The sequence below is a fragment of the Pipra filicauda genome, unplaced genomic scaffold, assembly GCF_003945595.2.
Source record: "Pipra filicauda isolate LSUMZ 115617 unplaced genomic scaffold, ASM394559v2 scaffold231_size1239837_pilon, whole genome shotgun sequence".
Classification (NCBI taxonomy): domain Eukaryota; kingdom Metazoa; phylum Chordata; class Aves; order Passeriformes; family Pipridae; genus Pipra; species Pipra filicauda.
This window is the reverse complement of record NW_024104345.1, coordinates 748,037-767,850: the sequence shown is the minus strand read 5'-3', so window position 1 is coordinate 767,850 and position 19,814 is coordinate 748,037. Positions and strand designations below refer to the sequence as shown.

At 42.8% G+C, this 19,814-nt stretch overlaps 1 protein-coding gene across 4 annotated transcripts in view; it reads right to left on the bottom strand.

The window, feature by feature from the left end:
• Positions 1-19,814, bottom strand: part of TMEM108 (transmembrane protein 108) — a 162,565-nt gene that overhangs the window by 13,208 nt on the left and 129,543 nt on the right. The window contains exon 1 of one of the 4 annotated variants that reach the window (XM_027748592.2): positions 4,637-5,431. The exons of the other annotated variants lie outside the window; for them this stretch is intronic. Coding sequence (XP_027604393.1) covers positions 4,637-4,649 — 13 coding nt within the window. The 5' untranslated portion in view covers positions 4,650-5,431. Of the gene's footprint in view, positions 1-4,636; positions 5,432-19,814 lie in introns of those variants that run through there. 4 annotated transcript variants of the gene reach the window in all.

Sequence of the window (19,814 nt, the reverse complement as noted above, 5' to 3'; positions counted from 1 at the left end):
ATTAAGTGTCTGCTGGGTCCTAGGATTCTGTTGCATGTGGGGCAGATGCAAGTGCCATGAAAGGTGTTTATTCTGAGTCCTGGGCATCGTTCATACCTGTTTGTGAACAGTGTAATACACGTAGCAAAAACTCACCAAAGGAGCAGTACCTGCTCCTCTTATCCAGCTAAATATTCTCCTATGATCACTAATCATAATTTCTGAACCAGAACGGTGCAGAGCTCTGCAACCAACAAAATCTGCATTATCTTGCCCCTAGCAGCCTCCTTTTACTTGGGAGAGTATCCAGAGAATGAAAACACTGACTAGATTATGTAGTGAGAGCCAATCACAAGTAATGCACTTTCCATTGCCTGATGCTAAAATTAGCTCTCTCTCTTTGTTTTTAATTTCTGAAATAAATATCTCTGCCAAAGAAACCATCGTCTGGGATACTGCTTCCCAGTTCCTAGCCAGCCACAGACAATATGCTCTTAGCAGAACACCTAGTCAAAGAAAAAACCCACATATTCTGTACACTGAGATGCAACCAGGAGAATGGATTGGGCTATACTCATGGAACATCACTCTTGGAAACGAAAGGCAGGAGTTATCCTCACATTTTTGGCAGCACTTATTCTGAGGTCAAGGTCAAAGCAGATATTCTAGTGTCCATATGGCTAATATTTCATGCCAAGATAAGTTGCTGCCACAAAACAAATTCAAAGAGGAAAGGATGACGATTTATTTTGGATTTGGTGTGTGGAGATAATGTTCCAGGAAACTTCAGGCCTGCTGTTCTGAGCACAAAAGATAAAGTGTATTGGCAGATCTTATGAGATACTAGATCGTAACGATTGTAATGCCTGCTAGGATTTTTGGATGTTTTTTATGTAACTTCTTTTTTTCATACCTCACACACAGCAAAACATCTCTATTGGGTTAATGTTTTTCTCTGGGATACTCCTTAAGGAATAAGGAAGTTGTCAGCTTTTCTGCATATTGTGCCCTGGAGTTAGAAACCTGGGTCTTTGGCTGAAAGCCTGCCTAATATCCATCTCTACTTCTTGAAATACTGATAAATCTGAGGCTTGCTGCTATAAAGATTTATAGTCTCTCTGGGCAGTCTGTTGTGGTAGCAGGTCACCACACATCAGGCACGGGAAACCAGATGCATTTCGCTAGTACCTTTAGGTGGCTTGTAAAGTATGAATAAATATTTATAGGAAATATTACAACAGGAGTAATTTACCTGACAATAAATAATAACCCCCATGACTTTGGCTGTCTCAGGCTGTGGCAGTCAGGTTTTGCTCATCTGCCAGACTCCCTTTAACAGCCTCTGCAGAGCTACCGTGGTCCCATAAGCTACAGCTTCTTAGGATGTGGTTTTTTATGGGTTGAATGGACCACAGTAATTCCTTCAGTGACCACCAGAGCTAATCTATGCCTCCAACTACTGAAAAAATATTCAGCATAGTAGATAATTGTAAAAATAGCCAGTGATGTATATCTAGGGAGAAACAGCTGATAATAAGGACTTCACAGTGGGTTTTACCAGCCCTTTTAAGCAGAATTTATTTGCTTTATAATTGATTAAAAGCCAACTGGAAAGCAAAAGTAAAGCTGGAATCGGTATTTTCAGATGCTCTGCATCAACACCTAAGCCTGCTGGATTTGCAGTGACTTGATTGCCCAGACCTTCCACTTATTTTTCTATCACTTGAGGATATGCAATGTCTTACAAACTGGGACTTTTACTTAAGTCTCTGATATTGGACTGCCCTTATTGGCAACTTTGGCTTAAGCCTAGGAAAATGATATTCTCAATACTAAGGTGCAGGAGGCATTTGTCACAGAAATTGATCTGACCAACCCCTTCAAAGTTCCTACCTCTGCTTCACAAATGCACCCACACTGAGTAAAGTGCCATGGTGGGTACAATGTCAACTGTACCCCGGTGCCTCAGCTCACCCTCAATCCCACCAACACTGAAAGTAAACCTTCTGGTTGCTGTCAGGTTCCCCTGGCCAAATTTTGATATCCCACGTGACATGGTGCATAGCAAATGCTCTTAGTTAGTTCAAAGCGCAGTCCTTGCATGTCTTTGCCAAAATCTTCCTTTTTTTTGGCTGCCTAAGACTCCTACTGTTAATCTTAGTTAGAGCATGAGCCCTTTGGAGTAAGGACTGACAGTCCTTACTATCTGCTGGCATAATGTTAATATAGACTGATGTAAGCATATTATAACAAATAATAATAATTATATTTTCAAAGGTCAGTTCACACAATTAAGTTTCTTCACAAGGAGCCGTTTCTAAGGTACAGGAGCTCAGAATCAGAAGGGGACAAACTTTGTCTTTTAAATGTTGTGTGTCAAATTCATGCTTTTGGAGTTTAATATTATGGCTACATTAAAACCATTCAACCCTAATAAGAAGGCTGATTGACCTGACATCTCTATGGTGTGAACTGTGGTCCTGCATAGTGCACAGTGCACCTGGAAGGCAATATTAAGTACATTAACATGAATTAACCCAAGGATGAAGCACAGCAGAGTGACAGCGGAGTGTGCACAGAAGGGTGCTGATGTTCATTTAGCCATAAAAACTCCTTCCCGACAACATGGTACAACATGGTGCAATGGTTCAAATCTCAACAGGATCTCCCTGCAGTGCTTCTTCCAATGGTACACTCCCATGAACAATCCAGAAACAGTGTGTACAGCTGTGCATATGAAGAAAATAAAGTAGTTCCTTTACGGAAATGTTTTAAAAGACCGTGGTTTATGTCTTTAACAAGTCTCAGAAAAGTCAGGAGTTGGGAATATTTTGCTTTCCTAGACTATGAAATCCTCAGGGTTTTACCATTTGGAAACTTCCTCATGACCCTTTTATTTGCACACAGAACTGCAGAACTGCATCCTTCCCAAACAGAAAAAGAAATCGATTCAGGCCCCAGCAGCTTATGTTCTTTGATTTATCTCAGGACATCAGGAGCATCCAGCAGGATCCACGTCCTGGCACAAGACAACAATAAAAGGTCTCACTTAGGAGTTAACATCGCCTGGTGCTGCACGGGACACTTCATGGGCACTTCTAGAACAGCATTTTTTGCATGACATGGCAGAGCAGGCATGCGGCTGTCGAGTCAGCTCATGCGTTCAGCGTCCCTGGGGCACCCCCTTTAAACAACACAAACTTACGTAATTCCTGATCTAAAGCCTGTGGAAAGGTTCCCAATGACTTTATTGAGCTTTGGATCAAGTCCTAATTGCCAGAGATACAGTGGAAACTTTTGAGCTGCACATTTACATTTTCTACAGCAAATGAACATGCACAATGAGCTCAGTCTGGTGTTTGACCCCTTCTGGCCTCTGCTACCTTGGACCTTGCAGCAAGACAAACAGAGCCAGCCTGAGCAGTGCTTGGCAAACATTTTTGCTCTAGGAAGTCAGGAAGAGCTTTTTGTGCAGAGACCTACTGCTGGACTCATTATTTCAGACTGCCGTGGGCAAGGGAAGCAACGGGAGCTGTCCTACAAAGGACCCATTATCTACAGACCCAGGGCTTGGGTGCACATGGGCAGAGTACGGGATGCTGAAGCCTCTCCGTGCTTCCGTCTTGTCTCACTAATAGTGAGAGAAGGTTGTGCAAAACCTGTTCAAAGCAACAGTGATGTTATTGTAGTAACAAAAGCTTTCTTCTCGACACTATTAACTTCTCATGTGTCTCTAAGCAAACCTAAAATGTTACAGCAGGCAAAATGAATCTTTAATAGATGGAAACTGTGCAGAAAGTATGTATTCTTACTTTCACTACGGTCACTTCTTTGTAGTCTGTCAAAGCAATACAATTTTCACTCACAGTAAAGCAGCATTTGTACAAACAAAGAGTTAAGCAAATTTAATCTCCATGACTGGTGGTAGAACAGAGGGAAGAAAAAGTAGGTTACTCTGCATAGAAAATTTTTTCCCCCCGCCAGTCTATTTGTCATGCCAGAACTCCCAGATACTGACTTACAAGTTATTGTCTGTTTTCCCATGTAAGTATTAGATGGAATGATCATCCTGAACTTCAGTACACAAAGTATTTTGTAAAATGCAGGGAATGAGAAACACAGAGTAACAGCTCTATTTGCAGTAACATAAACATCATCATCAGAAGCTCTGGAAATCACATATACAAACACAAATTAAGCAGCACTTGCTGACACTCCCTGTGCAACAACATTAACAGAAGATACAGTTTTCATGGGGCAAGATGCCCCAGTCCGTTAACAGTATAAAAATATTGCAGAACACTATTATTGCCTTAAGATGCACTTACATCACAGACTTCGAGACAGTGAGTCTGAATTAAAATTAATTTCTGGTCCTCCAGGGAGTTAAACAATGGGTCATACAAAAAGGACAGTGTAGTGTGGTCACAGAGCAAGTCCCACATTCTCACACTGCACTAGAGACTCACAGATATTATGGAAATAGGTGCTCTAGAAATTGTTCAGATCCCCTACTCAGCTAAATATATACAGATATTGGAGCTGTTGAAGCTTGTGAAAAGGCTTACTGGGACTCCAGGACAACAGTAATTACTGAGAGGAGGATAATAAAAAGAAAGAGTCTGACTGTAGCTGCTTGTTCTAGGTAAGCACTTACCTGAAAATATCATTTGGACTTGTCAGCAGACATCCTCACCTGCTCACATCACACAGATTTGGAAGATTCATCCCTCAGTAGAAAAAGGAAAAATACATCTTCTCTCTAATGAGGCAGCTGCACGCAGGAGTTGCTGTTATTGTTGGAACTGGTTTGGAGGAATGAGGACAGAGACAGCCCAGGCAGGCGTGTCTTGCAGGGCTGTGCAGCGAGAGGGCTCACTCCTTTATGGAGTACCTTTGCAACTGCAAGGCAAGATTACTTACTGAGCCGGTCTCCCTCTCTGCCAGCAGATCAAAGGGCTGCTTGGTATTCCAGCTTGGTTTCCCATCAAGTCCAGATACAGTTTGTCTGACATGGGTCTATTCAGATGCCAGAGAATTGCTGGCAGTTCTCGTTTTCTGGGAACAAAACAGCAACAAGCACCCCAGCTGCACGCCCTTGTGAGACAGTTCTGTCCCTGTTTCAAGGCTGAGTGCCCTCCCTCCAGAGCAGTGTTCAGCTTTTTGTGTGTGGATAGATTTTACAGATCTACCTCCTGCTTCTGTACCTCCACCAGACTTTCCACTTCATTCAATTATCTCTAATGATATTAATATTCCTGTCAGAGGAAAATACAGGGAATGAAATAGTGATTATCTTCTCTCCTTCCCTGGCATCAAAATGCATGTTCCGTATTTTATTTCTTCACTCTTCAGTGGTGAATGGGTGATTTCTATATGTAACCATAAAGAAGTCCACAGATCTGTGATTCCTAAAGCCATAATCCTGACTCCTTTCTTCCATTTCTTCTTTTCTTTTTCTGTTTCTCTCTGTCTCTTTGGCACAGCTGGGTGTCTGGAAGAACATGCTGCCTGAAGAGCACAAAAATGTGCCCTGTGCAGCCAACTACCAATCCCTCAAAAGGCACATGGAAATGTTAAGAGAGCAACAAGTTGGGGGCTTCTTGAGTGGTGTGGGAATCCCCCAGGAGTCAGAGTGCAATCCTCACTACTCAGTTTTTGCTTCAGAGTCCCTGTTGCGTCCAGGGGTGCTGTAACAGCCCAAGCAGTTTGTGATATGGGCTCCTCATGAAATTAATTCCTAATATTTTTCTGGAGAGAAAAGCTAGTTCCTTCTTCTCTCTAATATCATAGCAGGTGCGAACATCCTCATTTTTTTTCAGGCCTTGGATATAAGCATATTGCCACCAGACTTCTTTTCTGATGCTGCGGTGAAATCAGAAAGAAATGATGTTGTGACAATAGGTTTGAGATTTGGCAGCACTACGGGGCCTCCGACAGTGACTCCAGTGCTGATTTTTCGAGACGAAAGTCCCTATCAGGAAGGCTAGGCAGGTGCATATATCACAAGCCCATTTTACCCACAGTTACACAAATGCTGTTTTCACAGCCATGAGGACATGGGAAGACAGAGTACAAATAATAACCTTAGTTCTGCTTTGCGTTTTTGTACTTTTGTGATGATGCTCCTTTTCTCCCTTTGCAGTTCACTTTTTGCCCTTATTGTTTCCTGTCTGAAGGTTTTTCTAGATAAAGATATTTAGTGCATTACAAAAAACCCCCACAAACCTGGTCCTTACAAATATCAGCTTGTTTAGCAGTTTCTAGAACTCAGGGCTGATTAAGAGCTTGCTGCTCAAACAATGATTTAGCACGAAGCTGCAGCTGGCGTAACAAGAGAACCATGCCACGTATTTTAACCTTTGCTGGAAGATTTGCCACATCTGTAAGTAGTAATTCACCACAGATTTCTTCCCTATGTGCTGTCATGGATGGAAACATATGGCTCAAAACGCAGAGACTTCATTTGGAATTTCATAATATGAAAACTCTTCATGAGGACAGAGGCTCTGTGCACTCCCTTGTCCAAAAACACATGGAACAAACCAAAAATAATTTTAAAAGCGCATGAGCCTTCCTTGGTCTGACAGCTCCCCCCTCACACAAAGCTTGTCCAGCCCCAGCTTTGCAAATGCACATCCCTTCCTTTCCAGCCTTTACTTGGCAGCAGTTTTTGTTGGCAGGATGTTGTTGCCAAGGGAGACAGAAAGGATGTGCAGCTGGCTTTTCTTTCACCTGCACTTAGTGCTGCTGATCCTATTTATGTTACTGCAGAACCTTTGGCTTCTAAGAGACCTACCATCAATGTCACCAGACCTTTTGAAGAGTTTTGACAATGACACAAATAGCTGTGGCCTCTGATGAAAAGCTTAAAATAGGATCTTGCCAAAGAGAGGATGTAGTTGGTGTTACTGATGCTAACTCAAGCAAGGGTATCCATTTCACAAGCAGCGATAAAAAGGGGAAAGAAGGATTCAAAGCCATCTTGAAAAGGTTTCTGAAAACTCCCCAGTGAGTAACTTCAGATATGTAAAAGCTACATGCTTAGCCTAAGGTATCTGAGGCTCTGGCAGGCAATTGACCCACCCACAGGCTGACTGGTACCCCAGAGAGGCTCCTCTCTTGCCATTAGCAAAAGAGGTAACATTGAGGATGATGAGCTTTAACTTAATGTCCAGCCTTCAGGTGATGAAAATTACTTGAGAGGAATCCCACTTCATATCCCTCTATGTATTTAGATGGCATCATCATAAAGCAAACCCTAAAGGGATAAATAAAAGTGATGTCTGAAAAGGTAAAATGTAGTCCCTGTATTGTGATACTTTCAAGGAGATGAAATTCCACTGCTTTGGACATTCAGAACCAGTTTCTACAGAACACCAAACAACAAGCCTTATACAGCAACACTTCACTGGCACAAAGAGTAGACAAGAGCAGGGCCTGACAGCCTTTCCATGGGGATGGATTAGGAAGCATTTTTCTTTCTCGTATTAGAGGGTAAGTGGGAAAACACAAATTCAGCTGAAACTAGGAGCTATTGCCTCTCAACAGAACAGCACGCTACGGATCAGCTACACCTGACCCCTGCAAGGCAAGATGTCTGGTAGCATGAGGAAGTAGAAGCCACTTCTTCATGCATAAACCTTTTTCCAAAAAAACCACAGCTCCTAGGCCTGCTGCACTCCTTTCAAAAACCTCCCACTTGCTGCTGGAGGTAACCAAGTCAAAGGCTTTTGATTCCAGCACCAGTTTATATGTCTTTTCCAAACCTAATTTCTTCAAGACTAAGCCTCCAGCTCTAAGTAACACCAGCTTACCTATCAATCAAGAACGCTTATTCTAGACTCAGGATACTCTTTCATTATGGCACAGTCATTTTTAGCTTGTCTTTTCTAAGGAAACATTTACAGTAACAGGTTGTCTATCCCACTGTCTGTCTTTCCCAGTAACTCTTCATCCTGGCTGATTTCAAATATTGTAACATACTGTAGGACAAGTGGTGAGGAGGCAGAGCAGAGCACCCTACTTGTGGATCCCTTGGCTTTGACAGTGGAGACTTTTTTTTCCTCTACTTGCAAAAGCTGTGTTTAAATTCTCCAGTTGCAGGTACAGAAACGTTCATACTGCAGCCAGAAGGGATGCTATAGTTGTGCATAGGCTGACTGACTTCTACAAACCCTGAAGGTATTTCTGTCATTTCATCTGTTCACTGAAAGTAATCTGGATGATTTATTACTTATGCCCCCTTCAAACACATTATTACTTCCAAGTGCCTGGGTATCCTTTTACTGGATCTCCAATGAGAGACGGTAATGAGAAGCCTGCACTGATTTGTTATGTGGGCAGGCAGTGCACAATTAGAAAGTAATTATTATATTTACCTGCAGGAAAGCTTTAATCTGACTTTTTGACCATTGTCCAATTGAAAGAAAAGGGACACTGACTCAGAATGAGTAAATGTGGGGGATGCTTGTTCAAGTTATTTACTGTCTCAGTTCATCATTTGTGCAAATGAGAACAAAACCAGGTCAAAATCAAGGGAGTCAGCATTTCCAGTAAGGGGGACTGGGGACTGGTTTGGGGATACAAAGGGTCAGATGTGAATGGGAATAACTCCCAAGGTAGACTTGGGACATAATAGGGAGCAAGAGTCTCCATGTCCAGATTTTCTCCTGCAAGAACAGCACAAGGATGTAAGGCTACACATAAATCAGCCAGAAAGGCTGCTCTTATTATCTGCTGGATTACACTAGCTAAGCCTTTGGAGTGGATGTAAGGTTGCTGGGGAAAGAAGGGAGCTGTTACTTTCCACTTCTGTTCATCCTTCCTACAGAGTAGTGACAGCTTTCCTTTGGCTTCTGGAACAAAAGTTTGTACTGCCTCTTTGCTGTCTTGAATTGAACCTGGCTTTAGTTAAAAAGCTGATTTCAAATTAACTTGGATTTTGTCATGGACTAGCTGCACTGAACCACATGGGTGGCTACTCTTTGAACTACTCTTCAAGAAAATCTACGTATGGCCCAAGGGGGTCAACAAAGCCCCTCCACAGCCTGCAAACAAATGGAGGTGCACGCCTGAAACTCTAGAGTGTCAGAGGTGCATGTTGCATTAGGACATGCAAAGATAAAAAGGGAAAGATCAAGTTCCCTTCTTCAAAATATCAGCTGCTCAATGCAGAGATGAAGAATGTTGTTTTTGCTCCATTAGGTGAACTGCAAGATTGCACAGGTATTGAAATATGGATTTTTTGCCATCCTTTGAAGCTGGGTATTGGTCTGCAAGGAATGATGGTCCAACTTGGTACAGTAAATCATATATACTTATAAGTAAGGTCACAGCATAAGCTGGATATAATTTCTGCTAATGAGAGCAGGACTCCACTGCTTATATTTCACTCAGTGTTATTGCTTCTGAATAAGATTCAAGAGGTGAAGATAAGCAATATCATACACAAAGAACAGAAGGGTGAGATGACATAGTGACACAGCATATTTGATTAGTCAGAGGATCAGTAATTCAAATGGAAATACATCTGAAGTTAGGAAGAGGAGCTCACTTTATAAAAATATGCTCTATCAACTCTGCAGTTAATTCATTTCTGCAATTCATATTTCTTATTCAGCATGAATGCAGTTACACGACAAAGTAAAATGTTTTGCCTTTATGTGTGGATGGTCTCTTTTTAAATGCTCATTTCCATTAAAAAGAAATAAAAAATGCACTACCAACATGTGTTTGCTATTTTTTGGAATGCTATTTTGAACATGTGTTGATCTTGTCTTTTCACAGGAACATACTGTATATCTGAAACATCATTTACATTCAATGATTTAAGTGTTCATAGTGGACTCAGATCATTAGAGTTTCATCCTGCCTTAAATGTGACAGGCTGGCACTGTCATACGCGCTTCTTCACACGATCAACACTGAATAACTCTTTGGAATTATAGTAATAATAATGAGCATACCCCCTATTGCAGCATTATTTGCACAGTACTTTACAGGTTAAGATATTTTATTCGTCTTTCTTTTCTGGTTAGACCTGCCACTATTTATATTGAGGAGAGAATTTACTTTACCCCTTCCTGAAATGTCATTACCTCCACGCTTAAATTTTATTTTGGAAGGAAATTGGACTGACAACCCTAACAACTTCTGATTATTCACAGAACAGTCCTTGTGAAGAGATTAAATGTACCAGCTTTTCCATGTTGCCCTGTCAGCACACAGCCCTTCAGGGATCTTCTCTTGATATGAAAGTTAGCTCAGCCTCAATGCTCATTCATCCTTGACTTCTGTTTCGTTAATACCAGTTATGTTGTTGGTGATATGATGTGGACATCTTATCTCTCTCCTTCTCCCTCCAGCAGCTACGCTGGGAGCCTCATTTTATTTCAGTCAGGCTATAACATAGTTCCCAAAGTGCAGTACTTACTCTTCAGCTACTGCTGATAGGGCTGGAATAAGCAGGCAAAGTAGAGAGTGGCTGTTCTACCTCTCCCCTGCGCCGTCTTCCCTCCAAGAGCCCAGCAACTGTGCAATGCTGCACAGCAACCTTGGATGGATGCTGAGAGCACCAAGCGCTCAGACACCTCTGCCTTTATAGCACACGGATAGCCTGGATGTCCCGTGCCAAAAAAGCATCGCAGCAGCAAAGTCCTGAGGTGCTTGTCCTGATGCTTTGCTGTGTGATGTGTCTCTAGCCCCATGATCCAACTGCTCTGCTCTTGAGGGGTACTGATTGTTTTCTCTTGGAAGGGCAGAAATGCCAGCCATGGAATGGGAACATTCGATTTTTTGGTAGTGTCAGTGCCTACATCAGTGGTAGCACCTGGCTTCACTGCACTGTCCTTGATATGTGTGACTGCCTGGGTCCCAGGGAGGGCTTGAGATTTCCTGGCGCATTGGCAACAAACCGCCAACACAGCTGTGAGTTGTTTCCTTAGAAACAATGCAAGTGTGAACATACCCAGAGGTGTGCTTGGAAAGACAAATTCATCTCTGAAATAGATAATAACATGTTTTTACTGCTTACACTGCTCTGTTCCAGGCTTTCCTTGGTCTGGACTTAATTTATTAATATAGAAAACATAACCTTGAAACTAGGGCACAGCAGAGCTGTTGACAAGCAAAGAACTTTCTGTTCAAGCACTTTGAATGAGCTACAATTAAACATCACTCTTGGTCCTCAACAGACAGATGCTGGAAGAGCTGTGTGGCAGTCAGATGTTACACTCCTGTGAAATGCAATGATAATACTGACATAAGTGTCTTGTCACGCTTTTGCCTTATTACATTTTCTCTCTCTCTCTCTCTTTTTAAGCATTCTCAGCTGTCATTGTACCCAAACAGCAAAATTATTCCCACAGTAAAGTGCAATATCAGAATGCAATTTTGTTTGAAGACAGAGCACTAAGTGTGGCATATCAGTGTTAAAGCTGCAGGAGAACATTAATCCTTGCATTAGCATTAACTACCATGGCTAAGAGAATATATTAGCGACAGCCTTAGTAAAGGTCAGGACACCAAGAGGAAGGAATATCAAGAAGCATTATACAAAGGACACAATCTGAAGATAAAGAAGGAATTCTGAAGGAATTTCAGCCCTGTTCAATATGAGCTGAAAGGACTGGATGGAAATAAAAACCAGAAGGCTTGAATGAGGGACCAATTCCACGACCATTGATAGCAGCGTCAAGAAAAGACCCCCGGAACTGATGGTGGGTTCTACTGCAGCAGTGTAAATCCAGGACAACTCCTCTGCAATTAGTAAGAAAATTCAACATACAAATGATTCTGAGAGGAGAACACAGGACACAATAAAGGAACTCACAGAAGTAAAACACGTTTGGGAGCTGAAGACCAATGACCAAATTAGAAGTAAGAAATAATTTGAAGATCAATGGCAATTAAGAACTGGAAGGAGTAGTCAAAGGAGTGGAAAGGCTCATTTTTTGTTGTCTTCAAATCTGGGTGCTGGGTGGGCCACCTGAAGCCATCATGACAGCTTAGCACAACCTTGTTTTGGTGCTTAGGTGCTTAATTTCCCCTTTTACCTAGTTTTTTGGAAATCAGTGTTCCAGTCAAATAGGAGATTTAAATAAAACTCAAATACTTGCATTCCGAAGATGTGGAAAACAGCTGTTTAGCCCAAGATTATTCACAAACAGTAACTTGTATATAGTGGCTACAAACAAGTGATCTGGCATGAAGTAAGGCCAGTGACTGAAATCCCCCAGATAATAAGAAAACTGCCTAAGGTTGTATCTTGGTGCAATCAGAATCCAGATAATAAGAAAACTGCCTCAGGTTGTATCTTGGTGCAATCAGAATCCAGCTTCCTGTTCTGAACGCTGCCTCAGCAAGGCACTGGAACAAGAGCTGCTTCCATCTGACGTTGGAGGCATCACCCATGTGCCAGAAGTATCACACATGATCACACTTTACTGAACTGGGACTGAGATGGGAGCAAGCGGATAAAGCAGGGGGAGCGGCAAAATGGACATGTACTTCTGCTCTCACAGAAGAGTTTTGAGGGTACCTACAGCACACAGCTCCTTACGCAGATACATCAGTCTCCCAATCTGCTGTGCTTACTTACTGTATATTTATTCAAAAGTGTCCCTGCTGGGAGCTGCTCCTGCATGCTCATTCACTGTCAATTACATTGCCAGAAACACAGCAGCACCTACAGCAATGTTTCTATTGCATTACAACTATTTCCTTAAGATGACCTTGGGTCCAAGATATTTATCAGGAGTATAATAAAACAAAAAGAGGAAAAAATGGCACGGCAACAGTTTTCAACAATTTGTTTGTGAAGGTGGTGTGATTTGAGCTTGCAAATTACAGGCAAACACTTTGTACTTGCTATGGTAATATAAAGCATCTCTTACACAGAGCCCCGTGTCAACTTCTGCCTCTGTCTAAATTAATGCTTCCAATTAGTCCTTTTTTATTGTGCATCCATCACAGGAGACCCACTGTTAGGGCTTTCAAAAATACAAATCCGTATACTGGTAATTATGAAAAAATACATTTAGCAAGACACAAATGTTCCATATTTATCAGCAGTGCATTGGGCACTTTACAGGGGGTTTTGTGACACATTTTTAATTTCTACAGTCAGATTCATCTTTGGGTTTAATAACTAACTGCAGTCAAAGGCTGTATAACTCTGTGCACTGGGTTCAAGCTTGGCTACTTTATTTTTTCAGCATGTCCCTTGAAAAATCATCTAGCTACCGTGGATGTGTCCAAGGCACTAACTGATCTTCCAAGCTACGTGACATGTACCATGTAGGAGGAAAAAAATATCCAGACTTATTCCTTGAAATTACATCATATTACCTAACTTATCCAATGCTGTTTCCAAACTTTCCCTCTTTTTATACGTAAAAATCTTTGGCACATGTTAAATATGTATGTGGAATAGCTTAGAAAAGGACTGAAAGGAGGGCAAAAAGGAAGAATGTACCTAAGGCACTGACCAAAATTATGGTTCTCTAATAAGCCTGTGGTTTTAAGAGACACATAACTGTCACAATGATTATTTAACAGGGCTAAAATTTTTCAGGTTTGGAGTCAGTCCAGATGTGATATTTCCAGAAGACAGGAGAAGGAGCAATGGAGGGCTCAGCCCTGAATTGAAACAGAGACAGTGCTGTCTCTACTCACTCACTGGGGTCTTGGGAGTGGCTGGACACGAACATGCTTTCACCTCTGCACTCTTGACAGTGCATGGTTAAAAAGTGAATATGATGATAATTCTTACAAGCTGTTTTAAAAATGAAACCTGAAAACAAAAGAGGTATTTATTTTTTATGTGGAATTGTTGGAAAGCAAAACATCTGATACCATCCTTTAACCTGAGCAGGAGATTTTCAGATTCTTTATTGCCCACTCACCCACAGAGAGGCTCTGGAGGCACAGGGAGAGCATGACCTCCCTCAACAAGACCACTCTGATATAAGACGGCTGTCTGCATAGCACTGAGTTATCTTAATAGCTCTATCTTCCTGCCAATTGTAGACTTTGAGGGGAGTGTGGGACAGGCATGGGAAGGAAGGGGAAAGGGTGCAGCTGGAGAGCTCTGCCTCTTGTTTCTGGAACGGCAGAAAAAGAGACGTGCCCAAGGTCAGGCTGAGTCACTTTGCAGAGAGTTGCTGTGCTTCACTTCTGCTTGAAAGGGAAACATTTTAAATCTTGCTCCCTTTGTGGCTCCAGAACAACAACTGTCCAGTGAAAAAGAGGGGGCATCACAAGCTCTGGGGCCAGGCACCAGATGTACATAGCATTAGGGCTTTCCTAATGCATGCAGCCCATATGAGGGTCTGGGAGAAAAATACGGGGAAAGCTTAGCAGGGATGAAACCAGCAGGTTGCTGAAGAAATTATTCTTCAAAATCCTTTGAGTTTTAATAAATATTCAGATCTTTTTCTACAACAGGCTAAAATTTTTCTTGTGTGATTCCATGGAAGCTTTTTAATTCTAGAGGGTGTTCAATTATCCACAAAAGACAGAGGTACAAAGCCACTGGAACGCAGCTCTCCAGTCACATGGATGGATGAATGGATGGATGGAAGGAAGAGGTTCATTTGGCTTTTCCTGCAGCAGAACTTGGGTGAGCAGGCCCCACCTAGCCCCTCATTTTCAATTCATGGCCCAGGCAACCACACACGCTTGACTGTCTTGCAGGCTCAGCTCATGTGAGATGTCTGATCGTACTGAAACCCAAAAAGCGCTGCCAAGCTGGAGCCATCCTGGGGCTGGCTCTGTATCTGGACAGCTGCAAGGCCAAGAGCACTCCATTGTTTCACACTGTTTTTATAACACCCTTTGAGCCATCAGTGCAGACTGATCCCTCCAAAGCTCCAGGTTCATCATGGTGGCACGGTTTACTAACAGGATCATGTCAGTGCATGCTTCTCCCTACAACTCCCTCCTGAGACAGCCCTGCTGAGCTACTAGCCTTAAAAAATACACAATAATTGCAAGGTGGAGGAGGAAAGGGAGGACAGAAGGGGAAGGGAGAAAGGGAGTCATATTTTTAGATGGTAGGACAAAATGATCAATTGTAATCTCTGTTTAAAAAAATGAATCACCCATTCATTCATTTGTTCTCAGGTATGAATATGATCAAACTCACCCTCCACAGAATAAGAGTTGCTGATGGCAGCTATGTAAATCCCTTCCTAGCAGGCTCCTGGTGGGGTACATTTACATGTTTTCCTGTGTTGTGTGTATGATTATGCTGAAGAGTCTTCTTGTTCAAAGATGAAATCTTTGGACTGACAAGCTGTCCCTCCTGTGTACCCACAGGCACAGACACATTATAGCAGCAGTTGTGGGGGAATAAGGCTGGGCATATCAGTGTTACTTCTAATTAACATACACATTTATATTTCATGGGGTTCTTTTTGTTCATCTTTTTATCAATAAACAAATCAGAAAAAAATGTAATCCATTACAGTTTAGATCTAGGCTCCTCTTGCAGTAAATATATCAAGGTATTTCATTTGTTGGAAATTAGAACAAGCTATTGACACAGTCTGCCCAAGGAAGACAATACCATGGATTAGATGGAGCATACTGAGGTGAGTCTGAAGTGTTTCTGCTGGGAGAGGAGATATAAATCCAGACATGCAAAGCTCCTTGTTAGTCTCTGTTACGTCTAGACCTTGAGCAAAATTGACTCATATGGAATGGAAGCATCATCTCTATGTACAGCAAAATTTTCTACCATGTATGCATGGCATACAGCTTATGGAGATAAAATCAATTTAAAAAGATGCCTCCTCACGCAAAATGAGGCCACAATCTCATTTGCTTAACTGCAAATATATGTCATGATGACCGACACTCAGCTGAGGTGGAAGAATTGAGTGCTCTGACTCCAAATCACAAGAGGTAGAATCCTCTTGAACTGGATGGATGAGAGCCCTGGCTGGCAAATTGACCTCAGCTAGACCCAGAGGGCCTTGCCGAGGGACATGACTGTCAGACCAAATAGAGAATTGTGTCAAGAGATGTCAGGCCATTTGGGGAGGCTTCTTTTGAAGGCTTAGGAGTAGGAAGGCTTGATTTCATAACTGCTGTTCATTTGCAGTTTTTCTAATACAGCATGTGACAATCCAGTAACAGGCAGGGCAGGGGCTGGAAAAATCCACTTTTTGAAAACATGCTATGTGTTTAAGGGGTTTTAATATGTCTGTTCCTTTTAACGATTTGCAGTTTATAGTTATTTTGTTTAGGTCAAGAAGCTTATTTGAAGATGAAGGGGCAGATTTGGTGGAATTTTATGTGGAATTTCATGCAAGTGCTCAGCTTGACAGAAAGGCTGATGCAAACCCACTCAATGGATTTACGTGACCAATCCCTCAACATTTTGATGAGATGTAATCCATACTTGTGTTCTGAGTTTCTAAGACTTGAAAGTTTGTCTCTTTCTACTGCCACCAACATGTCAAGTCAAAGCCCCAAACCAACACTTAAATGCCAGTATTAACTCTTTACTACTCCCTGGAATGGGGAAGATATTAGGGACAACCCTACAGATAGTAGGCTTAGAGCATTGCTATAAGGAAGGAAACAAGGAAGGCAGGACAAAGGAGATACCCCAAGACAGGGAGTAGGGAGAAAGACAGAAAAAGGAAAAAGGGGAACAGAGAAAAACAGGAGTGGAAAATGGCAAATTTCTTACCTAGCAATACTGGATATAAGAAATATGTTCAGAATAATGTTATCTGCAAAAGTTAATTGCTATACATGGCAAAATCCTATTTCTGATCATTGCACAAACCTCCCATTGACACGGCTGAGATATTTACTCCGTGCTGAATGCATATTATTTATACTTTGATTCATATTTGGCATCAGAGCTGGAACCGGGCCTTTCATGCAGAATAAATCTGAGATTTCTCTTCAACCTCTGTTTAACATTCTAGGAAAAATGAAATTCTTCATCAATATGTACAAACTGTGCCAGGATGAGTTCTACCTTCAGACTGGCATTTCAGTGGAGCTGTGCTGCTGTATTTCAAAGTAAAACCTGGCCTTCTACTCTAATTGCTCCCAACTCTAGAAATATTGAATTGATTTTCTTCAGACATGAACTGTTTTCTCCTTCATCACCGAGGTCTATAAAACAAGCTGAGTTCAAATTTCCTAGCGTCAGCTGTTCTTGAGTTATGAGGTCAGAGAAGCTGCAACCGGAACAAATAGGAATAGCTGGTTTCTCTTCACACCCACACATCATAGAAACAGCTGGGCTGATTTTGCTGAGAGTTCTTGAAATATTCACCTTTAGGCTGAGGCCAAACCTGAGAAGTACACTGCCACCCCACAAGGAACTTTCTTGATAAAATTAGGAACAAGTGAAAACTGTCAGAAAGCCTGGAAACAGAAAACTGTCTGAAGCTGTAACAGTGGTTTGTTTCCACAGGAGTAATTAACAATTCCCACGTCTCCATCATAAATTAGCTTTGGAAGAACCTACACGCTCCTGAGTGGGAGCGTGCCTTTCTTCTTTCCTAGAAAGGACATTTTTGCTCTCAACATGAGATAATCATAGGCTGTTCAGGGTAATTTTAATCCTTTTCTTGTGTCTGACAGACAGGAACCCTGCTACGATGACTATTGTGAATGTTTGCAAGACTTCACCCAGATCCTTGCTCAGCACCTGCTTTGGCAGCCCCATCTTTCAAGCTGAACCTTGCAGCCTAGACCACAGCCAGAACTGCACTTGCAAAGACTGCCCAGAGGTTTTATCACTGGCGTGGGCTTATGTGTTTTTTCCCCCCCTGGAGCTGATGATGGATGGCCCCAGGGCAGACTTCCTGGTGCGGCCCAAGGAGGAGAGCCAATCAGAAGTTTTAGTAACGCCTCTGTGATAACATATTTAAGAAAAAACTTGTCGTGCAGAAGAAATTCCATCCAGGAAAGAGCTGACCAAAGCTCCCAGGCGGCCCTGTTGCCTCCCCCACCATGGCAGGGGGGGTGGGTGACAGCAGGCAGGCATGGGCCACGCGGCACCCAGCCTGGAGAGAAGCGACCCTGCAGTCCCTGGGCCCGCCCCGTGAGAAGCCCATGATGGAGCAGATGGATGCATGGGAGAAGGCCGTTACCCTCCGCGGAAGGCCCAGGAGGGTCAAGAGACTTGTGGCCCATGGAGAGGAAAGCCCATGCCGGAGCAGGTTAGGACTCGTGGCCCTGTGGGGAACTCGTGTTGGTACAGCTCACCCTCCGTGAAGGACTGCATCCTATGAAAAACCACTGGGGTGCAGAGACCCCCTGCACCCCATGGAGGAATGACCTTCGGGACAGTAGATATGGAAGACCTGCGGCCCGGGGTGGGGGGAGGTGGACCCATGTTGGAGAGGTCCATCAAGGACTTATTCCCATGGGAGGGACCCCACGGAACAGGGGAAGGACTCAGAGCTTTGGTTCTCCTGTAATCCATGGTGAAGATCGTAGTGAGGCAGGTTGTCCCCCTGCAGCCCATGAAGGACCATCGAGGTGCAGAGACCCCCAGCACGCCATGGAAGCGTGACCTACGCGATAGCAGATTTGGAAGACCTGTTGCCCTAGGGGTGGACTTCTTTCCCTGCACTAATGTTTGGGGGGGAGGAGGGAGAACATGGAAGGAAGGAGGGGTGGGTGAAAAGTGTTTTCAAGGCTGTTCTATTTCTCACTCTTTAGCTCTTATCCTGTTAGTAATAAATTTTAATACCATTCTCACGTTGAGTTTTGTTTTGCCTGTGTGACTTCTCCCAGCTCTTAATGATTTTAGTGGGTGCCTAGAACATGGCCAGGGTAAACCCACAGCAATCATCATCTGATATATTTATGCCTTTCACATTGAGACACATTGATTGGATGAGGGGCCTTCACTGTATTAGGCATTGCAGGGACATTGTAGTCATTGGCTCATTCTCCGATGAACACTTGTACCCGTGCTTGTCTTCTGCAGCTTTGGTAAGAGCAAATGAGATTTTTAGAAGTTCTAGCCACTGGAAGTAAAAGCCCCAACTCCAAATGCTCATAATGGAAGGTTCAAGCAGGAATTCGAGTCTCCTGCTTAAAAAACACCTTGTTTTGCTGCATGCAAGATACACAGACAAACAAAAAAAGCTGGTTTAGCTCTAGTCCTTTTTAGCTAAAAATTATTTGCACTGGAAAACCTTCTGACCAGCCTAACTGTATGCACATCCTTAGCCAAAGGCAGTGGTTATGAAACACCATGTAACTACTCCATTTCACATGTCATTCCCTGGGACAGCATGAAGACATTGAGGATATCACATGGGGCCACATGTGAAAACATATTATTACTCACTTGTCACGCTGTCAAAAGCTGCAACCACTCACTGCTCTAGTGAGCCATGAATGACTTGTTTTGCTCCTGCTCAAGCTCTCCTGGCAGATATAGAAATACCGAGACACAAATGCCCACATCTAGATCTAGAAGGAAGGGATGTTGAGATGCTGAAATACATTTTTTACAGTGATCAAGGGCAAGTGCTGTGGGCAGAAGACAGCAGATTCTCAAGGACCCAGGTGCCTGCTCTGCCATTTTTGCTTCATGCTCCTAAGACAAAAAGCTTGCATAGTCCCCCTGTGCCATCAGGCTTCCCCATCAGGTTCAGTCTCACCCTGGTGCTCTGATGATGATCAGGGCATAACAAGACACAAGGGGAAGCAGGATCTGCCTGTCCATGAGGCACTTGCAACACACTGAAATCACAGGGGTTGCAGAAGCAGAGCTGAGGGCAGATTAGGACCCATTACCTTTTGGCTATTTTGAGAAACCAAGTGTAATAGTGAAGCTGTTCCTC